Genomic DNA, 25111 nt, shown 5'->3' with positions numbered 1-25111 from the left:
TCCACCTAGGCTGGCTTTGAACCCTGATCCTCAGATTTCTCAGCCTCCCGAGCAGCTAGGATTAGAAGCGTGACCACCAGCGCCCAGCTTCAAAAAACTCCTGCGTTCCCAGACTCTGCAGAACAGCTTTTCCTGATGTACGCACAGGTGCGGCTCCATTGGTGAGGACTGAAGAGTTCCAGAAGGAAGACATCGCCCTGTAACCTCCTGCTGGCGTGGGGCTCTGAGGTGTTCGAGCGGGGCCGGGTCTTCCCGGGAGACACTGGGAAGGAAGCGAGTTCTTTCTGATCCTCCTGTGGGAAGAGTCGTGCTATTCTGTGTAGTACAATGACTTATTCTGATTTGCATTCCATTATTCTTGGTTTAAATTGCTGTCAGGGCAGACTAAAGGGACCTTGCATGGAGACGCAGAGCCAACAGGAGCAGCAAGTCCTCGCTTGGGCTTACTGGATAGTTACATCGTGTTTTCTCCCAGGTTAATTTCCTAAGCTTCGCCCCCCCCCCACCCCTCAGGCACTCAAATGGAGGACTCAGATTTTTTGTTAAGAATCAAGCTCGTGGTCCAGCCTTGACACTTAAGTAGGATTTCATGGCATGCAAAAACAAAGTCTCAACTGGGCCTTATTTCATATTCCAAACCCCCTTTCCTTATCTACTTCTATATGAAGTTGTTTTTATTTTAAAATTTCTGTATTTCTGATACTGCATTGAAGAACTGTTTAAATACAACTAAAAGAAGGAGGTAGAAGGAATATAAAAGGAATGGAAGGAATAGGAATATAAAAGAAAGGGGGTGAAAAAGTAAACGGAAGGGTTGAAATGTCTTGGAGAAGCGTGGCTTTTGTACACTATCAAGTAAAACTCAGATCTGGGGCCCATAACCAGTCCACTTTAGACTCCTTCATGAACATTGCTTTATTATCCTTCTTGATTTCTAGCCACAGATTCTATATTCACTGGGTAGATACTGACAAATAAGTACGATCTTTTGAGAATTGTCCTGTTATTTTTTTTTTTCTTACAAAACGTTCCTCGTTATTTCATCAAAAGTTTGAGGTAGATCTTTTTAGTGAAAAAAAAAAATCCCTGTTCAATTTAGAGAATGTCAAGGGAGAAACCTTTTCTGATGTCTTTTACTTCTTGCAAACTTACAAAGTCTATTTTGATCTTCAAACTTCTGTTGGTTGCATTTTCATATGCGACTGAACTTTTAGGAGGATTGCTATTTTGAAAAGAAGTTCTTGTTTTATTTTTATTTTATTTTTATTATTGTTGTTGGTCGTGGGGCTTGAACTGGGGCCTGGGTGCTATCCCTCAGCTCTTTTGCTTGTCTAGTGCTCTGCCACTGACAGCCACAGTGCCACTGCTGGTTTTCTGGTAGTTGACTTTTCTGCCCGAGCTGGCTTTGAAACAAGATCCTCAGATCTCAGCCTCCTGAGCAGGTACGATTACATGCATGAGCCACCAGCATCTGGCTTTATTTTTTATTTTTGTTGTTCTGGTGTGTGTGTGTGTGTGTGTGTGTGTGTGTGTGTGTGTGTGTGCGCGTGTGTGTGTGTGTGTGTGTGTGTGTGTGTGTGTGTGTGTGTGTGTGTGTGTGTGTGTGTGTGTGTGTATGTGTTTACTCGAGGCTGGCTAGCACTTGGCCACAGCTCAAGTTCTGGTTTTTTGGTGGTTAATTAGTGGTAAGAGTCTCATAGACTTTTCTTCCCAGGCAGACTTTGAACCATGATATCCGGATCTCAGCCTCTTGAGTAGCTAGGATTATAGGCAAGAGCCACCAATGCCCAGCTTTATTCTTGTTTTTGTTTTTGTGCTAATTGGGAACAGAGGTTCATCTTCTATTTCTACCTGTTGATAACACTCAGCACAAACAGCTAAGTGCATTCATAATGGATCTGAAATGACTGTGTTTATATGACTTTTAATAAATGAAATCTGCTCATTTTCCCTCCATTAGTGCGTTACTGTTTTCAGCAGCTTCTCTTTCCTCTGGCCTCTCAGGAAAGCCCGCATGCGGGGTGAAGCTCCTTTTTAAACGGCACTTTGGCATTCAGAAACACCACCAAGGCTTTTGGAAATTATTCCCGCAAGAGATGTCTGTAGCAAAGCTTTTGCAGTAAGTGCCTTCGTGTTTTTAAGACATTAATAACTTCGCTGATTTTGTCCCTCCTTGGGTTGCAGTTAAAATTAATTGAAAAACAACAATAAAACACTCCTACGCTTCACGTGGACACCAAAGAGTAACAGGGAAAGAAGGACGAATGAAGCAAATTTTGCAGCAATTAATGAGATGTCCCTTGGACCGACTCTGAAAAGTAATGGCTTGCTGCAAGAAGAAATTATTCTCATACCTTGTAAATGATGCATGGTATCAATAAGAAAAGCAAAAGCTAGATTCGTTGGCATTCTCATAGATATAATTCTCTACCTGCCAATCCTCAGTTCATCTACAATATAGCAGAATTGAGGCTAGGGAGACAGCACAAGATTGGTTACTTTTGTTTTTGTTTTGTTTTAGAGCACTCAGAACCTGTGCTCCACCATTTGAGCCACATTCCCAGGTAACACAGGGTTTTAATAATTACTAGGGTGAATATTTTGGTGCATAGTTGTAATCCCAGCTACTCAGGAGATGAAGATAGGAGGATTTAGTTCCATGCCTGGTCTGGCCAATATTTCAAGACTCTATCTGAAAAAAAAATCCAAACAATAAACTAAAAACCAAAGTCTAGGGGCACAGCTCACGTGGGAGAGAGCTAGCCCCATGTTGGATCCTCAGTACCATAAAGCAAAACAAAGAGCTGCTGGCACAGAGATTCATGGAAACGGACTGAGATTTGTCATGTTATTTCATACTTTGAATAGCCATAAGGATAAACAATATGGATATTTGCATCTGTTTGTGGTTGCTATAGGTTATCAGAAAGGTCCAGTCCCTTGTCTAGATCCCTGTGGAGTTGGATGTGACTCCACGTACCCCTGCTGGAACCTTGGGACAGGCATAGATGCTTCCGGTTTTTCCTGACTGTCTGGCTACTCTCCAATCTCCCCAGCTCATCTCTGCCTTTCTAATCTCTCTTAAAAAGAGGTGGATTCTTGCCATGTCACCCAAGTTGGCCTTGAACTCCTGATTGTCCTGCCCCAGCCTCCTGAGGACACGGACCAGCGGCGTACACTACACGGCCTGGCTTTTAATCGCTACATTTTGATCCCGTAGATTGAGTCTGAGGCTCCTCCTGTGTTCTCTCTAAATTTGGTCCCAAGTTTTAAAAGCATCTAAATGTACACGATCCCTACAGATGGTTCTCTGAGGTCCCGGGCGGCCCATTGGGCTCCTGTCTGTCTGTCTGTCTGAACGCCAGCCCTGATTTTGCCCTCTGAGACGATTCCCCGAGCACAGTCAACCATAGCATCATCCCGCTGCACAGATAAAAACCACTTTCAATATGTTTTCCTTCCCCTTTCTTAGAACCCTGGAGGCAACTAAGCCCTAGAGCTTATTTCTCCAAAATGGAGCTCATGGCCCCGATTTCTTTTCCATCTCCCGTGTCCTGGGGCTTCGGCTACCAGAGCCGTCCCTCGGAACCCACTGGAGATGGGCTCCAGACCCCCACAGATGCCAAACTCTGCAGATGCTCCCATCCCCTCTCCACCCCGTCTCTTTCCCGGCTCACTCTCTGGTCCCTGGCCACGGTGGGGGGAGCAGCTTCTATCGACCACATGCTGGGACTCGGCCCACATGGCTGAAAAACCTGCAGGGCCCAGGGACCACAGGCTGGCGTCCACAGGCAGGCTCAAACGCTGCACAGTTTAGGCTCAAACTTTCCAATGAGTAGGTGCTTGCCAGGTGTTGCAAGACAAGGCTGCAGGTCAGGCTGGGGACATGGTGTCATTCTTGGAATGTGTGTCTGGCTCAAGAATACACATTTCACTTCCTTTGATTAAGAGGAATAGACAAGCACATTTATATGCTTTCTAAATTGCTTTAAAAGAGAAGTTTGACTTAGTTGACTTAGTTTGTTGACTCCCTAAACATCAACTACCAAGGCAGACACATTGCTTTTCAGTGTTAACAATTTCCTGTTTGGTGGTGGTTGTTGTTTGAGGACTTCGTTTGCTGGTATTTGCCATGTGTTAGTGAAAGTGTTGGGACCCATTTTTCTTCTAGATTAGTTTGAGAGGACTGTATTCCTTTCACAAAAACAATATAAAACCTCAGACTTTCTTTTCTGCCTCTCAGGTTTTGGATCTTGTCCGGACAGAACCAGACAAGCGGAACACAGAAGCCACCAGAGTTTCTGGAGAAGCTGCAAGGCGGGAAGCGGGTGAGCAGAGGGTGAGCAGCAGGTCCCTGGCACGGCCAGCTGGGGAGTGGCACTTCCGCTGCGTGGTTACATGCATGGAGAACTGCCTGGAGCTGAATACCGGAGGATTTAATATTCATCAGAATGGGTTCCTTGCAGCTCACCTTGATCCTTAAATTCTCTCTGAGTCTGTCTGCCTGTCTCTATCTCTTGTCTTTGTGGCTTGACTTTGGCTCTGGTTCTGTTCCCCACCCCCTCTCTATTTCGTGTGTGTGTGTGTGTGTGTGTGTGTGTGTGTGTGTGTGTGTCTGTCTGTCTGTCTGTCTGTCTGTCTGTCTGTCTGTCTGTCTGTCTCTGTTTCGTCTCTCTCTCTCTGTTTCGTGTGTGTGTGTGTGTGTCTGTCTGTCTGTCTGTCTGTCTGTCTCTCTGTCTCTTGCCTCTCTGACTCTAGTTCTGGCTCTTTCTCTTACATAACCGATTACCCCTTTATAGAAATTTTCAAAAGGAACCTGCCCTGTACAGCTGGAATCTGGCTGAAGAGAACGGTCAAATTTGACAACATCTCCAGAGGGGGAGAATGTCTTCTGTTTCTGATGTATCCTATAAATCAGCTCTAATATTCATTTACTCACTGTTCAGCAGGATCCATTTCATTTTTTCCATTTGTGAAGTCCTGTGTTCATTTCAAGGCAATAGTATCAAAATGTCTTTTTCTTTCCTTTATATTAGTTTAGCATCTACAAGGAATTGTTTTGTTAGATTCAAGTTTCTTCCTCAGGGAAATCCCATCTTTATATTTCATTTCTTGGCTCTTGGTTCCAGTAGAATTTTTCACTCACTGAATGAATTTGGAGAGACTCAAGGTTCTCATAGCATTTCCAGAGAATAGAGCATTATGACTCCCTTCTCTGCTGTGTAGAGGTTTTAGCAAAAGTGCTGGTGTCCTTCCTTTGGTGGGCATTTCTAGCAGGGGTAAGTCCTCTGGGCATCGGGTTGTCCTCGCTCCCTAGTTCAAGGTCGGTGGGAAGAAGGGGAGGTGCTGGGCCTCACCCTGCACCCTCCCTCACCCTCCCTGTGCTTTCTTGCATTTTTGAGTGAAATATTCTTGTTCTGCCTCCACAGAACTAAAAGCTTCTGCTGCTTTCATTTTTCCAGCTCATGTGCATTTATATATTATTTTTCTGCTGAGAAGGAAAAATTACAAATAGAATTGGAATAAATAGCATAGGACTTGCAGAAAAGTCTTACGTCTTTCAGGTGTTTATACAAGTAAAATCACAGGCGTAGACTGCTAGTGGTCATTCGCTCAAGATGTTTTTTCAAGGGGTGGCATTTAAAAATCCCACCGCTGAGCTAGTTGCCTGTAGCTCACACGTGTAGTCCCAGCTACTTGGGGGGACTGAGGACAGTCTAGGTTTTCACAGGAGAACAACCCCATCTCAACTAAGATCTGAGTGTGGCACTGTGTGTGTTCCTCTTGGTGGCTGAGGATCCCACGGTACGGAAGATCACGTTCCAGACACAGAGCAACACCTGGCCTCAAATAACGTGGAAAAAACCAACTAGAAGCATGGCTCAATAGACAGCACCTGCCTAGCAAGTGTGAGGCTTTGAGCTCCTGCTCCAGGACCTCCAGCAACCCAGCAAGCAAGCATACAAAGCAGCACCCAGCTCCCGGCGAGTCCCAGGACTGCGGGACCCCATTGATTTGGTTGCTCCTGTATGTCATGCTTGAGCATCTGAGAATGGAACTTTCTGGTTAAAAGTTATCATATTGCCCTGTGTTAAGTTCTATGCTTTCTTTCTTCCAATGAAACATGGAAAAGGCCAAGAGAGAAGAAATAGCGATTTTTCTTTTTCAGACTGGTGCAGCCGAGAGGTTCTTCATCTGGCGCACAGGGTTTGTAGGAGTCAGGCACAGGGTTTCTTGGGGTCTGTGGGAAAAGTTGACTTTCACTGGATTTGTGTTTTGAATGCACAGCACCTGGAAATACGAGAGTTCCATGCGCTGTACCTGAAACTTCCTCATTTACTTATCTTTGGTAGAGCTGTGTGTGGAGCTGTGTGTCCCTGTGACTCACGTGGCTTGTGCCTGGAGCAGATGGCCTGCCTGGCCGCAGTCCTGGGTGGAGCTGTGGCTGTGGTTTAAGCGGAAGGCAGGCAGCATCTCCACCCTGGGTGGGCTTCGCTCCTCTCCTGAATTCCACTTGAGGTGAGGGAAAGTAATTTTCTATGGAAATGGCAGGTTAAAAGCAACAATCAGAGCTGGGTGTGGAGGCCTTATTTGTAATCCCAGCTACTCAGGGGGCTAGGATTGCAGTTCGAAACCAGTGCAAGTTTGTAAGACTCTTATCTCCAATGAACCAGCAAAGAGCCAGGGGAGAAACGGTGGCTCAAGTGGTAGAGTACTAGCCTTGAACAACAACAAAAACTAAGGGAGACAGAGAGACCCTGCCCTGAGTTCCAGCTCAAGTATTGGCGTGCACGCATGCGTACACACAGGTGCACACGCGCACATGCTAATACACCGAAAACGTAAGGTCTGTAGGAGCAGTCGTGAGCCTCACTGCACACCTGTCAATGCGGAATTCACACGCACAGCCTCTCATCTTCTCTCTTGGAGGTCCACAGTCAGCCTTTGGAACCTGTTTAAAAGGCAAAAATTGCATTCTGTGCTATTCACGGTTCCTCTTCTCATTCTACATCGTGAATATTCTGATGTGGCACCTAAGGAGCGCTCACATTATGTACCGAACCATTTTTCTCCCTGTCAAATGACTTTGCCAAATTGCTTTCTGATCAGGGCTCTTCCGCAGGGCAGACTTCCTGCCCCGCTCGGATGCACAGATTCCATAACAGGCAGTTGCAGCCTTCAATGCAAAGGATTCGTGTGAGCTGTGCACACGCGCACACTCGTGGCTCCTGCTTTCCCAGAGATCCGTGTGGTTATGGAAAACATATCGAATAGCCAGGATGTCTATGGAATTCAGAACGTCTGTGACATGGGAAAGGAAAACACTAAGAACCACGCTTTAGATTGACACCTGATGAACTCAGAAGCAATATACACTACACTTTAGAGTATAGTCTTTACGTTTACCAGGACTCTACCAACTCTGGGTAGAGCCAATGCAAAGATTTTCCAATCTTCAGCTAATTAAATACATCACCTCCTTTAGCAAAATGTTTTCCCAATGAAGGCAGGGTAACATCAGTGCCCTTTTGTGCTATAATTTTACGAAGATACTTATAAGTTAAGGGGAGAAAAACAAATGGGTTCGTGGATGCTTTGTTTTTAAAAGGCTATTAGTTGTCCCCATATTGTCGTTATTAGAAATGGAGAACTATTGTCTAGCCCCACATGCAAAAGTGTGTATATGCAAGCGTGTTTGTGTTTTTCACTAGTGCACAATGCTTCATACCAAATATGATAGAATTTCCAGTTGGGCACACCTCTAATTGTTCTGCATGATTCAAAATGTAACAGTATTAATAGAGGAAATAAGACCATTGGCAGTGGAAGATGTTACATTAGCATAGAGTTTTGTTATTTCATCTAATGGGAGAATATCTTACTTTCAAAAAATAGTTCATTGCCCAATGTTGGTGGTTAAACCAGTAATCTCAGAAGATTGAGATCTGAGGTTCAAAGCCAGAACATGCAGAAAAGTCCTTGAGATTCTTATCTCTAAAAAGACCAAAATAGACCACCAGCCTTGAGCCGAAAAGCTAAGGGACAACACCCAGGCCAAAAGTTCAAGCCCCAGTACTGGCACACACACACACATACACACACACACACACTTCACAATGGGTATTATATATCATTGAATAAAGCAATAGCTAAGCCAAAGATTCTCTGCAAACAGAAACAAACGCCAAAATGTACTGTGAGTATCTTTTCTCCATTTTTTTTTAGCAAATAGAATTTGATTGCCAGGTTCTTCATAGAATGATGAGACTTTTGTATTTTATTTCTATCCCCTCTGTCCTTCTGTTGTGGAGATGTTTTCTGAGAGGAGAGTCGTATTTCAGCAAACATAATTAAACCATCACAAACACAGCCTTCCATTAGTCAGAGTCGAGTTATTGCTCTTGCTGGAAACACAAGGAAGTATTTTACATTCTGCTGTGGGAGGAACAAGAAGAGGGGACACTAAATATTTCATGGGTTTTTCTTGATCAAATTGTTTATTTCCCAGCCTCTTAAAGAGATACTAATTTTTTCAGCAGCTATGTTCTTCATCACATTACAGAAGTAGATATGAAGAGCAAAATTTGTCTAGGATGCCCAAAAGCTGGCTTTTTGTTTTTTTTTTTTTTTTGGGAATGAGGCTTACTGTGTGCATAAAAATAAATCTACTGTTCATCATAAAATGTCCTTGGCATTTGATATGTTTTCTAAAGCTATATTCTGGTAATGTTCTGTATCTAAGGTTGGTAGGGGTGGGAAGGGGAGGGGGGGCCGTGGGTGGTGGGAACCCTAATTTGATTGGTGTGTTTTGATATATGAGTTTTGGGCACAGATTAAAAAAAAAGGAGACACTAGAGGGTGCTGTTTTTCTTTTTTTCCCACAGATGTCAGTATACACAGAGAGAGAGAGAGAGAGAGAGAGAGAGAGAGAGAGAGAGAGAGAGAGAGAGAGAGAGAGAGAGAGAGAGAGAGAATCCGAACAGGGCAAATTGCGATGAAATACGAAGTGTAGACATACCCTGAGCTTCGGGAGAGAGAGCCTTGCAGAAGGTTCCTAACCGAGTAGCTGCTTAATTAATTCAGAATTAGTAAAGAAAGTAAGGCTTTGCTACTCGAGCCCTGTGTGGCTTGTCATCTTCTGATAATTGCTTAATTCCTCAGGTTGAAAGAAATTTTATTATATATCAAGCTCTTGCTAAATGTCAAATGGTTCTAAAAATAGATGAGTCTAAACTAAACAATTAGTGCTCTTAACTTTCACCAAGGATTTCGGGTAGGTAGGTCCCTACCCAGTACTGGTTAAGGAACTAGTTACAGCATCTCGATGGTCACAAATGGCCACACACCACCCCAGGTGTGCAAACACCAAGTGAGTAAGACGCTCAATTAACTTCCTTTTCTAATCTTTGCTACGTACGTGATTTTTCTTTTTTTTCTCTTCCCCCTGCTTGAGGTAAATCTTTTTTTAAGATTATTTTTTGAGTACAAGGAGAAGGTAATGTTCTAGAATTATCTAAATGCTGCTATGGCATATGCCAGTCTGGCATCATTTTCTAGCAAAAACCACACTTGGCTTTCCTGTCTGTGGTGGTACAGATCCCGAGGTGTGGGATGGCTTGTGTGGGGGGTGGAGGAAGGTTGGCAGGTGAGGTTCCGTGTGCTCAGGTCTGTGGAACATTTCCCCGGCCAGATGGAAGCCACGGCCCATGTCTGAGCGGCTGAAGGTTAATTTCAGTCAGGAGCCCTGCACTGGCCCCCGAGTAAGAATGAGCCCCCACCTTGGGCAGAGGTGGGAAAGGGCTGGGGTGATCTTCTCCAGGTCAAGCCAAGTGCTGTGCTCATCGGCAAGGTAACTCAGACCTTGTCAACCACCCCAGGACGTCAGCCAGGAGGAGAACCCACCGCCCGGAGCAAGCAGCAAACCTTCCCTGTTTAAGTCCCTAAGAGCTTGGGGTTTCTGGTAATAGCTCCATAATGGCGGCTCATTCTGAGGGCAGACAAGGGAAAAATGTCCACCGAGTGAGAAAGCCAACTTGCCCAGAGCTAAGCCGCAGCACGAAAGCATCTAATTACAAAGTTCCGAAAAACAGTACTTTCCAATTTAGTCATTTCGAATGACTTTGATACGAGAATCAATAAAGAGGAGTTAGCAAATAAGTCATGTACCGTTGCATGGCTTTGTTTGCGGTTCACCTAAGGAACTCATGTCAACAACTGAGATGTCACTGGGTTAACCGTAGTCTATTTCCTGGGTTCACTGTAGCTTCTACGGTACACGTGCTGGCCTGGATTCTTCTTGCAGGGCAGGGGAGTCAGAAGCTGAAGGCAAACGAAGAACATAATATCGCTTTCTATCGTGGTGAAGATGAAATATGGAGGTTCAGCTTGAATAGACGGTTTTACTCCATCCATCTCTATGCTCCCCAAATAGGCACCCATACACTCACACATACATCTACAGACATACACACATACACACACGGACATGCACACTAATAATGCTAGCCGTCTCTGCTCTGTGTTACAGAGATCCCAGAAAAAATACAACAATGCGATCAATCTGAATCTACGCCCACTTCAGAAAGAGACTTGGAGTGTGTTACCTGGTTTTTAACCTTAGAAGAGGAAGCACTCCAGAGATCTAGTTAGCGGCCTTCCATTTTGCAGTTAATTACAGCTAATGCTGCTTCTATACCACTCACCGTGGAGGACGCGGCCTGCTTCTCTTACAAAGCTCTGTGTGCGCGGGAGCAGGAGCCATGGGGCAGGGTGGAGCTCCGCCCACGGGGCTGCCCGGTCGGGGGTGGGGGGGAGGGGCAGCTGTTTTTTCAACCTGTTTCCACCGTACCTTGCTACTCAGTGCCCAAAGCTTAACAGCTGGAGGAACGAGCTGAGTCACCAGATGATGAGAATATTTGAACACGAGGTTTATTTAAAGATAAAACACATGAAAAATTATAGGGTTGATTTGTCATAAAAGGGGGGGCTTGGGTTGTGGGGTGGGATGAGGGGCGGGGGATGGGGGGTTCTGCAGGTCCGCCCAGGCAGACGAGGTCAGAGGGTGGGGAAGAATCTCATCATGAAAACAAGAGAGCAACGTGCGCATCAGAGACCACCCTTCCAAAACACCAGAAAGACGCTTTTTGGGGGAGGGGGAGAGGAGGGGAAAGCACACCTTCCAGGCGTGACTCCAAAATCATTCCAATGGCCCTGTCTACAAAACAAAATAACAAAAGAACCACCCCCTCCCGGTGACCCAGAGATCGCAGTGATGTCCAGGCAGACGTCAGGTTAGACTTCCTTTCTGGATTTTTGTTGTGATGACTAGAGATTTCTAGTGACCACTGTCGGGGGTGGGTGGGAATTCACACTCTCCACGCTTGCTTTTCCCACCCCACTGCACACACTGACAGAGGCATGGGGGGGGGCGGATCACGGGTCTCTGGGCCTGCGACCAGGAAGAAGGGGCTGTACTTAGGGACACACACGCTCTACCCTGTGGGGAGTTGCAGTTAGTAAGTTACAGTACTTTACAGAGCCACCTTGAGTTGATTATGAGGTCAGGCCTGATGTGTACACAAAGTGCCATAATGAAATCTGGGTCACGATGAGCAGAATTGTCCAGACTTGAAGCTCGATGGAAGAATTGGAGGCTGTGGACAGAGAGGACAGAGTGAGTGCGTTGGTGGGGGCCGCTGGGGGGGGGTGTCAGTTGCATAGGGTTCAGACATCTTTGCAGAACCCCGCTAGAGACAGGAGACTTCTGATCTCGGGATCCACCTGGTCTCAATGGCAAAGACATAGAATGGATCCAGTCTTGAAGAGAGTCCTGCTGCCTTCGCTGCAGAGACAGGAAAACCAGGCACCCCCGATGCCAACCAGAGCCCAGCTGCCCTTGGCGGCCAGATTTATGGCCAACTACAGTGCTGAAATGGCTGGATGGCTCCTTTTTTAATTGTCTGCATCTTTTAGGAAGAAGGATCAGGGCTGTAAAGGGTAAACTTAAATCGAAACACAAAGATGAGTGCTAGCGTTCCCCGGGAGTGTCCTCATCTTTCCGTGTGGGTCTCCGACATTTCACCAGGCACACGGCTGGCCGGGCGGGCCTCACACGGGCCTCACTCCTTCTGGGGCAAGGAGCCTCCTGGGTCCCTAGCCCCCCCCCCCCCCCGTCAGCCCCTCACCTCGGCAGCTCCTGCCGTCCTCCTGGAGAGTGCCCGTCACACAGCTGCACAGAGGCCCGTCCACCCGGCTCGTGCAAATCTGCTCACACCCTCCGTTGTCCTCACACCAGTCCAGCCCTGAAAACAGGCAGGTGGGCAAATTAATGAGCCGGTGGGCAAACCCACCAGCCACAGGCATGCAAGATGAGCCTTGAAAGAGAAGAAAGGCTAACACGTGAAGCCAAGGTGGTTTGGCTTTTAAACTAGTGAAAAGATTTCTGGAAGGAAGCTGACAGTCTGCTCACGTCGCCCGCACCTCCCCCTCCCGTCCTCCCTCCCTCCCATCCCACCTTCCCCCCCACCCCAGGCCACCTCCTCATCCACCAGACCCACGTCGCAGGTGAAGCTGAAGCGGGACTGAGCCTTCCAGGCCCATTGTCTTCATAATTTATAGCGCGTTTCGGAGAACATACATACTTTTTCTTCTAATAGGTCCCACTGAAATGATCTGTTCCTTGGGCTCCTTTGCGTAATCCTTGGCAATCCTGGAATTTTGTGGGCAGTTCTGAAAGAAAGAACAACCGGCGGGGAATTTTCACACAATTAATTTGATAACTTATTCTTCCCCATATTTCTGCTTCCAGTCGAGGCAGTGACTCTGGCCTCCAGCACTATGGCTGCTCAGATTAATTAGAACCAATGCATTCTTGATCACTGGGCCCGATGGGACTCTAGGCTTTATGTCAAGCGGAATTAAAGACACTCTCCACACTAGAATTAGATGCAAAGAGGCTCTCTGCTCCGAGAGTGAGGGTTGCCGAGTCTCCTCGGGTATGAATATATGCAGTGCCCGCTGAGAGCCGATCTGACAGGCTTTGGGGCAATCAGATCTCATGGCCGTAACTACACGTGGTGACCACGTCTGCGGCGGGCTGAGGAGACGATGGGTTTGAACCTCACCCTCATCCTACCAGCCCCTCCAGAGTTTGGGGCCCTGGTGAGGGTTAGAGGAACTATGGGAGCATTTGCATACATTTACAAGGAGTTTGGTTTTACAGTGCAGTGGAGCTCAGCCCAACGGTCATTAGATTTGAGTTACCTGGCCCAAGAAAGTAGACACCTCCCCCCAGCACCCACAGAAATGTGGTTCCAAGGAGATGGCCACTGAGGGAAGGCAGACACTCCCAGTGCCTGGCTTGCAGGTGTCTGGCGTGCAGGGCTGTAGTGCAGATTCTGGATTGGTTTTCCCCATGATCCACCCAACCTCTTCCTTTCTACCAATCTGCAACATTCACTTTCTCGCTTGCATTAAGAATATTCACTTTTACCTTGCTTTTTGGCCACCATTTGCTTTTCTGAGGGGGAAGGATGGGGAGAGACCAATTTTCATGAGATTAGAGTCAAGGAAACGCTCTGCAGATCTCAGAGTGGTTTAGACACAAGGGACACGGATACAGTAGAGACCGAGCACTCCCCCCCCCCATCTGCTGAACTGTGGGATGCACGTGTGCATTCTCTGCAGATCTCCGAGTGATTTAGACACAAGGGACATGGATGCAGTAGAGACCAAGTGGCTCCCCCCCACCCCACCCCCGTGATCTACTGAACTGTGGGATGCATGGGTTGATTCGTCATATTTTTGATTTTGAAACGTCTTTTGATTTTTAGGATTAATTATTATTTTAATAGTCACACTGGGTCAAAACCATGTGTCATGAATTTGCAGGACTTGCTGAACACTCCTGGAGATGGCTATAGTGGTCTTTAACGGGGCAGTTCGGTGCCCCCCAGGGGTTATCTGGCAATGTTCGGGGACATTTTGGGGTAATAAAACTGGAGGGTGGAAATGACTTGGGCCGGATGGGAACTTCTTAGTGAGTCATAGGTGAATCCCCTAGGACAAAAAGTATTTGTTCTCAAATGTTAGTAGTTTAACATGAAGGTGCCCTGGTCTAGTGACATCTGGCTTAGCGAATGGCCAGTTGACCAGCTGACAATTCCGAGACAGAGGAGTGAGTGGACCTCACCCCTCCCGGGGCTCCCCATCCAGGGTGACCCCTTGTGCGTTCCCGGCGCCCCCGGCAACCTGCTGGGAGCCCCAGCCGAGCAGCCACACTTACAATTTTACACGAGTATTTTTCTGAGTCACAGAGCGACACAGCACAGTGCAGATGAACCTCGTCGTAATCCCCGATGAACTTGAAGACGGTGACGTGAAAGCGGCAGGTGAGGGAGACGCCGTTCTCCTCGATGCCAATGGTGTTATCTTTAATGTTCTGACACCTGTGCAGAAAAAGAGCCATGGCGGCGCCGCCTCACAACCGCTCCTCTGAGTGACTCCTCACCTTCAAGCTTCCTCTCAAGCATCCCTGTTTCACATAAAACCCTGCTCAATGGGGAAAGTCATGAGTCCTGGAGGCCTGTCCTTTGTGGTCACACCCTCTGATTTCCATCCTTTGTTTCCAACCTCTGAATGCCACTTGGAGCTAGTAACCCAACTGCAACTACACTGGGAACCGTGTTCCATTCCCCCTTGCTCCAAGATCTCAGCAGACGCCCCCTCATGATGCTGTGTTTTTACAGATAGCAATTTGACAAACACAAGACCGGTCTTCCCTTCCTCTGTACTTTGTACAGTTAATTATCGATGTTGGCAGGGGCCCCGGATTCGAGCCCTATGGGAGCTCTTCCCACGCATGCTATCATCGGTAGCCGGGGAAGAGGGGGAGGAACAGAGATGGAGGGAAGGAAGCACGGGGGAGAGGGAAGCTGACTGCCTCCTCCTCAGCTCCCTTTCTCCTGGTGATAGGGAACCAATATCCAAGACATCCTCCTGGTGCAGCGATGATGCTTCAGCTGATCACAAATTCCCCAAAGGTCTGGCAAGCTCTCACATTCCAGCATCTTCAAGTAATGTCCTTCCCAGTGGACGGTCTTTCTGCTCTTCTTCCTGAGCATGCCCCTGCCCTTCCTCCATCGACTCTAGCATGAATATCCCAGAGCAGGCCTTTGCCTGGATTTTCTAACAGCACCCTGTTGAGCATCTTAAGTGCTAGAGTCAAGTCACAGCCTGCACTGAAGTTCCAGTACTGTCAGGGATGTGGCAGGTGTCTGGAAGTCTCTGCTGCATGGATGAATGCATGCATGTGTGCATGCATTGTACATGTGGCAGGTGTCTGGAAGTCTCTGCTGCGTGGATGAACGCATGCATGTGTGCATGCATTATTGTGCATGTGGCAGGTGTCTGGAAGTCTCTGCTGCGTGGATGAATGCATGCATGTGTGCATGCACTGTGCGTGCGGCAGGTGTCTGGAATCTGCTGCGTGAATGCATGCATTGTGTGCACTGCACATGTGGCAGGTGTCTGGAAGTCTCTGCTGTGAAGATGAACACATGCATGTGTGTGTGCATTGCACGTGTGGCAGGTGTCTGGAAGTCTCTGCTGTGTGGATGGACGCATGCATGTGTGTGCGCGCTGTGCTGCCATGACTGTGGTTGGCCTTCAGGAGCCAGGTGACTCTTGGATCAAGATAAAGGAGAGGGAGGAAGGAGAGGATGGAGCTCTCTTTTTCTTTCTCATGCATCTTTTCCTCAAGCCCACAGAATTAACTCGCTCAGGAAGGAGGAGAATGAGAAACTGAAGTTACCCATCCACATTCCCATACCTATGAAGTTTTGGAATTAGTCTTCTAGGCAAAATGCAAGTTGCCTTTCAATGCTTTGAAAGGAGATCTTAGTAGGCTATACTTATCCTTGTCATCATCATCATCATCATTATTATTTTGGGAAATCTAGGCCTGTTTAAGCCGGTTCATTGTGCTAAGGTGATAGCTCCTCTCTATTCTTCAGGCAGAACTTTCCTCTTGGAACATCAACCCTCTCCCTGCCTGGAAGTTTAGGACGTCAGAAAGAGCAGGAGCAGAGCACAGGGTCTCCAGTGCAGGCGTGGCGGTCTGGACTCCTCACTTGAGATGAGCAAACAAGCTGGCCAGAACCAAGAGCATCTTCTGGCCAACGGCAAGGAGAAAGCGCGTGTGCGTTCCTCTGTCCAGGCACCAGAATTGCAGAGTGAAGTGGCCAGTGGGTATATCCCCAAACTTCTGACTCATAGATAGAAACTGGGGCTGTCTGTCCTCCTCCCAGCTGAGCAGAAACAAACAATGCACCCCAACCCCGAACCCCCATCACCGAAGACTCCTGTGCAGTGGGCCCATGTTCTACCCAGTTATGAAGCATTGAGCATGTTTTCCCAGAAGTTCAGAGGCAAAACATGGTAACTGCATCCCCCAAGAAACCCGAGAAGGACTGATAGGTTCCAATTCTCTCAATGATGAAATAATTTCTCACCTAACAACAGTTTAATTGGAAGGCCTTTGTTCAGACAGACCCTGGGGTAAGCTGAGATTTATGACCATGTTAACTAGCTCTCCCTCCTTGGGTCAAGTCTATTAAATACTATTTTTAAAATGCTAGATGCTACCTTGTCCTTCAGAGGAAGGAGACACAGGCTCTGCAACCTGAGATTGCATTTGTGGAGTGGCTCAGATCTGAGCTCTTAGGAATATGACAAAGGAGGGGAAGAAATGTGGAAGAGAGGAAAGCAATAATACTGACCCAAGCCTTAGGACCACAAGACTCCCAGCTGGTGCCGGAGACGGGCTACGTCAGAACAACACCTGGGAGAGTCCCTTGTGTGCTCCTTGCTGTCTAGGTGGATGAGCCTCGGATGAACCCTGCCTAACTTCTCCATGGCTGCTTAATCTGAAAACAATCATAGATGCCTGTGCTTTTCCCAGAGCCAATCCCTTTTCTCTTGAGGGTACCTCCCGCCTATCCCAACCACAACATGAATGGCAGCCTCCACAGCAGGCTCTACACCACAGGGAGAGGTGTTGACCTTGCCCAGGAAAATCCAACAAGGCATTTCCTCCACAAATGATGAACAAGGGACTCAAGACTGGAGAGTCAGAGTCCTTCCCTGGTGTGCCCAGGGTGGGCACGAGACCGGCTCTCTTCTCTGTGGTGATGATAGAAGAATGCAAAGTCAGGATGGCTAGTAACTGGCCAGGTCCATGAGAGAGGGAGGAGGGGGGAGAGAAAGGCAGGGGGTCAGAGAGAGACAGAACAAGGGTACAGCCAGTTTTGACAGCGCCCCGGACCCAGTCATCTCTGAAACGACATCCACACCTGTGACTTGGTTTCATAACCATTAAATGCCTTGGGAATTAAATGCTAGTTATAGTAGAATAGGGAATAATACAACCACCTGCTTTAACAATTATTATATTGGAATGATGGGAATGGTTCTAAAATTAGATTATGGTGATGTTTTCTATCTCAGTAGATTTGCTAGAATAAATAGAAAGAAAATCTATTGGATTTTTATACAGACCTCAATCCTGCTGCCTCTACTTCCCAAGGAGCTTGGATTATAGTCATGTGTCACCACACCCAGCTCATAGTGTTAAAAAATAAAGATAGCTATCCTTACAATTGTTTGGTCTGCAGTCTTCTCATTCATTCACTCAGCACATTGCGTTGTGTAACCACTCTATTTCAGAAGACATCTGAGGTGGCAGGCACAGAGTGGTGGGCGAAAAGGACAGGAATCCCCCTTTTGCACAGCTCCAGTCACTGACACCCAACCCCAGCATGAAAACACTGAAGGGAGGCTGCAGGCGTCGAGCGTCTGGAATGGCACGCCATTCTGGGTGTCTGGAGGAAGTCTCCTGCGCCCCACCCCATCTGCCGAGGACACAAGTCACCCCTCTGCCAGGAGCGTCTGTGCTGTATAAGGCACTCGGCCCACTAGTCACTCCACAGCCATCACAGTTACAGTCTCCATGGGGTCTCTGTGCTTGTGTGCAACTGATCTTACATAGTGGCCCGGGGTTGTGACACAATGCCTGTTTCATGGCTTGGAAAAGGGAATGCAGCGTGGATGGGGTTTAGTATTATCTAGAGCCGCAAGCAGTCCACTGGGAGTCTTGGAATTTCTCCTGTCAGATTACTGTCTTCTATTTTTTGTTTGTTTCTGTAAGTTTTGTTGCTGCTGGGGCTTTTGTTTGTTTGTTTTTGGTTCTAGGAATCAAACCCAAAGCTCTGGAGAAGGTAAGGCGAGTCCAGTGCCACGAAGTTAAACCCTCCACCAGGTGGGTGCTGCTCACTAGCCTTTCCTTAGCCTCATGACATACAGCATTCCACAGCCCTCTCAAATCCAAGATCAGCCTAGTGGGAGAGAGTGCCCTCTTTGATGCCAATAACAATCCATCATCTTGCCCCTCTGGGGACGTTGACCTCGGTCAAGTTGCTGGATCTGTTCTGTAAAATGAGGCACATAGAACAGTCTACCTCGCTGGCCAGCCCTTAGGAGAATTCCAGGCTGGTTATATAGCTGTCCACAAAGCATCATCCCCACCCCTTTCCCCAGTGCAGACGATGCACTCCAGGCTTCGAGGTCACCATCTGTCCGTCCATCTGTCTGTCTGTCCATCCGTCCGTCAGGGGCCACTCACCCTCCTTCAATGATGAAGTATCGGAGCTTGTCATTGCTGTCCCTCGACGGGGTGGCATAGCATTTGTTGAGCGTAAGGATCAGGTGGGTGGAGTCCGCGCCCACCACGAAGACGCCCACGTACAGCACGTCCCGCGTGGTGAGCACCACCTCCCCCTGGCGGTAAGGGTGCTTGTAGGAGGCATTCTTGTAGAGCGCCATCTTGGTGGTGAAGCTGCCTTCTTGGGTTGGAACCGTCAGATTAATCACACTGCGAGAAAAAGGGTCATGTGACAGAGCACCCCAGAGAGTCTCATTTATTCCCTCACCTATCACATTTCAAACTGAGACAAAAAATAAAGCAGAAGGAAGGAAAAGCACAGAGCAAGGGTGAAAGTCTTGAGCGACACGGGCCTCTCTGTACACTGGGAAAGGTAAATTCAAACAGAATAAAATCCCAATTCTCCAGCCCCCTTGAGTCACACTTGGAAGACTGGACGGCTGTCTGTGACTCCTAGCCACCGCATGTGGATGGGTTCAGATATGGAACTGTCGCCAGCAGTGCAGAAATTTCTACTGAACAGTGACGTGCTGATGTGTTTGAGTTCCGGATGGAGGAACTGTGTTTTCCCTGGTGCTTTAAAGAAAAAAAAGGCTAGCAACCTGATGACAGTGCCCTTCGCTGTCAAAGAAGCAGGGAACGCAGCATGCATTACCTCAGCATGGGCTTCACGACCGAATCCAAGGAGATCTTGATATCGAGCTCGTAGGCACAAGAGAACTCCACGCTGATGGTGCGGTCCCTGGTGATGATGTTGCCTGTGTTGTTGGCGCTTTCGATCCAGATGGTGTTTTTATACATGATATGAGTGCCATTGGACTGCGGAGAAAGGGAGGTCAGAAATCACTGCACCTGAAAGTGACTGTGTGGTTTGTATTTCCAATCCCCATTTCCGAGCGTAGCGGAATGGCTTCGTTCCAGTATAACTCAGCATGGAGCTACACCGTTTACCAGGGGCGGGGGGAATCACCGCAATGGATGTCCATGGAGGACATGTTCCTGAAGGCCCATGGAAGGGAAGGTTCATATACTACGCATTCTAACTACAGGCAGCCCACAGGCACCGGCGGGAATTCAAGCTCCTGAGAACATGAGCAATTCCCATGGTGAGGGAAGAGCCATTGTGCCAGAACTTTCGCAAGCCTTCATTCAAAAGAAAAATCTTCTCCTCCAACCGCACTTTTTACCAGACATGGTGACAAGCACCAAACTGAACAGAGAAATGGGATGTTTCACTAAACACCACATTGGAAATTCTGCCGCTAAAGGCTGGGATCTGCCGTATCTTGGAAGCGAACCGTTACAGGCTGTGTGTGACACCCTTCACTATCCCCAGTAGCTGAGCCAGGCTATGTTTACATGGCAAGATGGCAAACCATAAGAGAAGTCAACAATGGTTTTTCAAGTCTGCCGAACGAGGGATGACAGCAGGCCTGGGAAATCAGGGAAAGTCAGACATCACATACAATGCTCTTTCAGTTCAATCAACCGCTTAGCACTAAGTGACAGTCGCCCTTGCTGTTTTTCATCGTACGTGCCTTTTGCTGTTCTCCAGAGAGCCTATTCTAAGTGGAACGTCCCAGTGCTGGCTTTAAGGACAATCAATGGGCAGGTACCACACACCGCCACTAGCTCTGGCAGGCGCCTCTGCTCACCTGCACAATGTTTCCACAATTCCCTTTGGTGTTGTTGATCTGAAAGGAGATGAAGTCTTCCCCCTCGATTCCGGAGCACTGTCTGTCATTGACTCTCACGCCCTCCCTCTCAAAGCCCAGCTGGAAGAGCTTGCACTTCGATATGGACACTTCCATCTGGGCTGCCTTGCAGGTCACCTCTGCGTCAATGATGTCGTGGGAGTCTGTGGGAACCGCGGTGAGGAGAATCCTTTGAGAGATGCTGCAGGCACTGGGCAAGACCTCCTGCTTCCATCCCTCCTTACAGCAGGCGGATGAGCTCCGCTCAGAGGCTGCACGGCTTCTAATTATGCTTTGATCACCCCAAATGAGTGTGTGGATTCATTTAAGGCAGTAACTCGGGCCTTGGTAGAGCCTTATTAAAAAGATAAAATGCTAACAAAGTGCCTTTTGTCTGCTCTTGATAACCCCAGGCCTTCCTCCCCTGCATGCTGGTGACAGCTACTTCATTGTCAGAGTCTCACAGACTCTGGCTCACTGGGGCCTGGCTAGAAGCAAGACCCGAAAGGAGCTCTGGTGGGGCCTCCGACCCCAGGCCCTGGTGAAGCCCGGCCCTGCAGGGCCCCAGCAGGCCCCGGCTGAGCACCCAGGACGGGCTTTCAAGACAGTGGTGCACCAATTGACATTTTCTCTCGGCATATAAACACCCGATAATAAGCACTGTCGAAACAGAAATATTTTCCTCCGCTTTGAAGCACTCTGTCCCCTTCTCGGGAGACTTCTAGTTAATTAGGCTTTCCTTCCGCAATGATGCTAAACTTAGCGCATGCCTCTGAGTTACTAGGTTCAGAAAAGGGCAGGAAGTGGGAGGACGAAGTGGCTCCTTTGGAGCTGAGGCAGCTGAGGACCAGCCATTCCTCCACCCTATGGGAACTACAGCAGGGAACAAGGCCCGAGGGCCCAGGTGTTTCTTTCCTGATGGCCACACACATTTCAGTTGTGTCTTCCAGACGAGAAGTGTCTGGGCGGGGTTTTTAAGGCACCTGGTACTTTGCTAATTCTTTCATGTTGGCATCAAAACCATTTTTACTTCCTTGTGAGTCTGAAAGACCAACTCGGATCTCTCTGATGTGCAACTTGGCCAGTTCCACTCACGGGCACGGCTTTGTGTGACGGGGTGTACTGAAGAAGAGGAGGCGGCAGCCACGGGGCACGTTTGCTCCTGGAGTTTCCAATGGAGGGGTGGGTCCTCTCAAGCCCTTCTCCAGTCTCCCCCTCCCCCCCCCACCGGGGCCAGGACCCCCCCCCGCCCCTCCCGGCCTCCCGGAGGGGGCGCTGGCCGTGGTCACTCACTGTTCCCGTAGGGGGGCGGCTCGATGCACCCGCAGAGCTCCCTGCCGTTCTCCAGCTCACACGTGCGGTTGGGACAATCCGCCCCCACACAGGGATCTTCAACCACTCCTGCTAAAAAGGAAAACACACGGAAACACACGCGTGATTTTCACACCCACACTCAGGGGTCTGGATCGGCCGCTTGAAGTCTCTGAATGGCAATAGTTCTGGTGGCCGCTGCAGGTCCACGGGCAAAGCGACCTTGCAGAAAACCAAATGGAAATTGCTAGGGACCCAGCGCTTACTACGGGCCTGGCACAGAGCTCGGGGCTAGCTGATTTGACCCTGATGAGTACACCTCAAGCTAAATATTACAACCCCTGCTTCACACACAAGGTCACCAGGGAAAGTAGATGGCAGAGGCAGGGTAGTCAACTCTTAAGTGCCAGGAGGTACCATAATGACTATACCCAGTAGAGCACACAGTAACCACTTGCATTTATATTTATAGTTTAGCGAGTCAGATCCAAAACTCTCAGCTCCACATTTCCAGCACCCAGTTAATGATCAATCAATATTTGTCAGCAATGAAATCTTGAGGGCATAACAAGATCCAAGAGTGGATCACTCTGTCTTTGACTCTTTCTCCATAAATAGCTACTTGATTTCATAAAAACATACAAACCAAAAACTTACACCTAATTCACCGGCACTGACTTATATGAACAGTGCTGTTCTGACGGAAGAGTCAAGTGGTAAGTTAAACAAACTGCAAGTGTATGTAAAGCACCACCATCCATGATGGACAGACACCACCACCACGGAAACCCAACATCTTTACGTCAGAGTCACCATTTTTTTTTTTGAGAGCTCCTTTTAAGAGACTGATTTCTTTGTTTAAACAGTCTCTTTCCCATCAAGATAGAAGGGTCCTTGTTCATCATCATGGTTGGTGCTAAAGAAACCACTGTTCAGCCCAGGGGTGGTGGTGCATGCCTGTAATTCCTTCTACTTGGGAGGCAGAGACAGGAAGGTCATGGTTGAAAAGTGACCTGGATAAAATCTATCTGAATAATAAGGTCTTCAAGACTTTAACTAACCAGCAAAATACTGGGCTAGAGGTGTGGCTCAAGTGGTAGAGCACTAGTCATGAGTAAGAAAGTCAAGTGAGAGCAAAAGGCCCTGAGTCCAAGCCCTGTATTAGTGCACATACACACACGCACACACACACACACACACACACGCACGCACACACACACACACACACACACGCACGCACGCACACACACACACACACACGCACAAACTCCAGACAATTTTCAAAGTTCAAAACAATTCATTAAACAAATTTCTTAGGAGCCATAGCAGAGTAGAATAATAGTTATAACAATAAAACATTTCTGCTAATTTCCAACAGATTAGGAAGTTCCTTCAGTTTCTGAAATTACTAAATACCTACTTCCATGACATCCATGGTTTTCAGGCTCTGAACTGAGGATATGTAAATGTGCCACTCTACATGTCTAGTTCTGGGGGGGTCCTGTGCACACTCTGGCTCTCGTGAACCCTCTCGGGGCTGGTTTTTGTGTCTGGGCACAAACACACATTATGTTGGTGACCTCACACCACACCAATGACAGTGCCACTGATACATATAAACACATACACATATGCTACACACATACATGTTTACATATATTTATCCTTGCTCCATGTAATTAATAAAAAGAATTGAATATTGGATGGGTTACACACATTGAAATGGTTTTTTGTTTTTGTTTTTGTCAGTCGTGGGGCTTGAACTCTGGGCCTGGGCGCTGTCCCTCAGCTCTTCAGCTCAAGGCTAGCACTCTACCACTTGAGCTACAGCACCAATTCCTGTTTTCTGGTGGTTTATTAGAGATAAGAGTTTCATGAACTTTCTTGCCCGGGCTGACTTTGAACCATGATCCTCAGATCTCAGCCTCCTAAGTAGCTAGGATTACAGGCGTGAGCCACTGGTGCCCAGCTGAAATGGTTTTCTTACCAAGGGAAAAATAAACAAATCTACAGATCTTAATCTTGCCATCTAGTTCAATCTATGGGATTAAATCTAACTTCAGCTTCTTTTCAAGCCAGGCAGATGGGGACAGCTCAACCCTACTGCTCTCCTTTGAGATTTGGGGCTCTGACCTGCATTACAGGAGCTAAGGGAGAGCTGGGTTTGGAACCACGAGCAATCAGAAGTACCAGACTGCATCCCTCTACAGCACCATCCCCAAATGTAAATCCTCCCGCCCAAGGACCTCATTGTCCCAACTTTCTTGTTCAAATCCCATCTTTGCATAAGAGCTGGCAGGAGGGGGCTAGTGTCCCCAGGGAATGCACCCCCATTGGACCTCTGCTGCACCCCACAACTCTCCACTCTCTCACCCCTGAAGGCAAATTGACGAATAAAGATGAAGAGGCCCATCATCCCTGGCTAGCTAAATGAAGCAATGCTACCTGCAAGGAACACACACACACACACACACACACACACACACACACACACACACACACACACACACACACACACACACACACACACACACACACACACAATTCTCTTACAGCAATTCTCCTTCTCGATCCACTCGGTGCTGAGAATGCCGAAGGAGCGGCAGGCCTCCCCGTAGGCAGCCAGAGAGCCGCACAGCTGGAACTTCTTGAGGTTGTAGCAGCCGTCCAGGTAGCAGGACTCGTAGAAGGGGAGGGGATCGAGGAGCCCGTAGCAGGGCTGGAAGACGCCCTTCATGTCCGTGAGCTTCAGGCAGTAGCCATCACCCTGCATGGCCTGGATGTGCACGTTGTCGCACGTGGCCGCGTACTGCGAGAATTGCAGCTCGTTACAGCTGGGGGTGAGAGGCCTGGTCAGAACGCGTGAAGCAGACACAGCCACCCGAGTTCTGCCGGGCAAGGCAGCACAGCATCTGTTGTGCCTGTCTGTCTGGCTTGAAGCAGCTACCGCTACTGGTTATACCACTAGGACAGAGGGAAGGGAAAGTACAGCAACAGACCCACAGCCAAAGAGCCCACCCAAAGGCAGATACTGATATCAATGCCATTAACACCAATACCATCCATTGGTACCATTAATAACATCAACAGCTACCAATAGAATAACAATAGCAATAAGAACAGTAATGATACTGGACAGGATTAAAGATCTGACAGGAAAATCAAGCGCTTTCTAAGCCAGTTTAGTGATCAAAGACCTGAAGCAAAACCTTCATGAGGAAATCTGCATCTAGTTGAAGATAGTTTGTAAAAGAAAATAAGTAAACACAGAAGAAGGAAAAAAACAAAGTAACATGGAATCAGAACTTCCCAGACCAGGAAGAACAGAGCTCAGCCTGTCATTGCATGGCCCAGAGCGGCTTATGTATCCAAAGCTATCTTCTTTCTC

At 47.9% G+C, this 25111-nt stretch overlaps 1 protein-coding gene across 2 annotated transcripts in view; it reads right to left on the bottom strand.

The window, feature by feature from the left end:
- Positions 1–10969: 10969 nt before the first annotated feature.
- The window catches only part of LOC138824435 (alpha-tectorin), a 69958-nt gene continuing 55816 nt past the window's right edge, over positions 10970–25111 (bottom strand). Inside the window, exons 16-24 of one of the 2 annotated variants that reach the window (XM_070018284.1) lie at positions 24277–24572; positions 21706–21816; positions 20374–20576; positions 19374–19537; positions 18680–18928; positions 14285–14447; positions 12642–12729; positions 12186–12302; positions 10970–11654 (exon numbers count right to left, since the gene is read on the bottom strand). In XM_070018284.1, coding sequence (XP_069874385.1) covers positions 11554–11654; positions 12186–12302; positions 12642–12729; positions 14285–14447; positions 18680–18928; positions 19374–19537; positions 20374–20576; positions 21706–21816; positions 24277–24572 — 1492 coding nt within the window. In that variant the 3' untranslated portion in view covers positions 10970–11553. The remainder of the gene's footprint in view (positions 11655–12185; positions 12303–12641; positions 12730–14284; positions 14448–18679; positions 18929–19373; positions 19538–20373; positions 20577–21705; positions 21817–24276; positions 24573–25111) is intronic. The other variant, XM_070018285.1, reaches the window with a different exon arrangement.

This window comes from Dipodomys merriami, unplaced genomic scaffold, assembly GCF_024711535.1.
Source record: "Dipodomys merriami isolate MVZ:Mamm:240054 unplaced genomic scaffold, mDipMer1.0.p SCAF_129, whole genome shotgun sequence".
Taxonomy (NCBI): domain Eukaryota; kingdom Metazoa; phylum Chordata; class Mammalia; order Rodentia; family Heteromyidae; genus Dipodomys; species Dipodomys merriami.
Note: the sequence above shows the minus strand (reverse complement) of the source record. Positions and strands in the feature narration are given on the sequence as shown.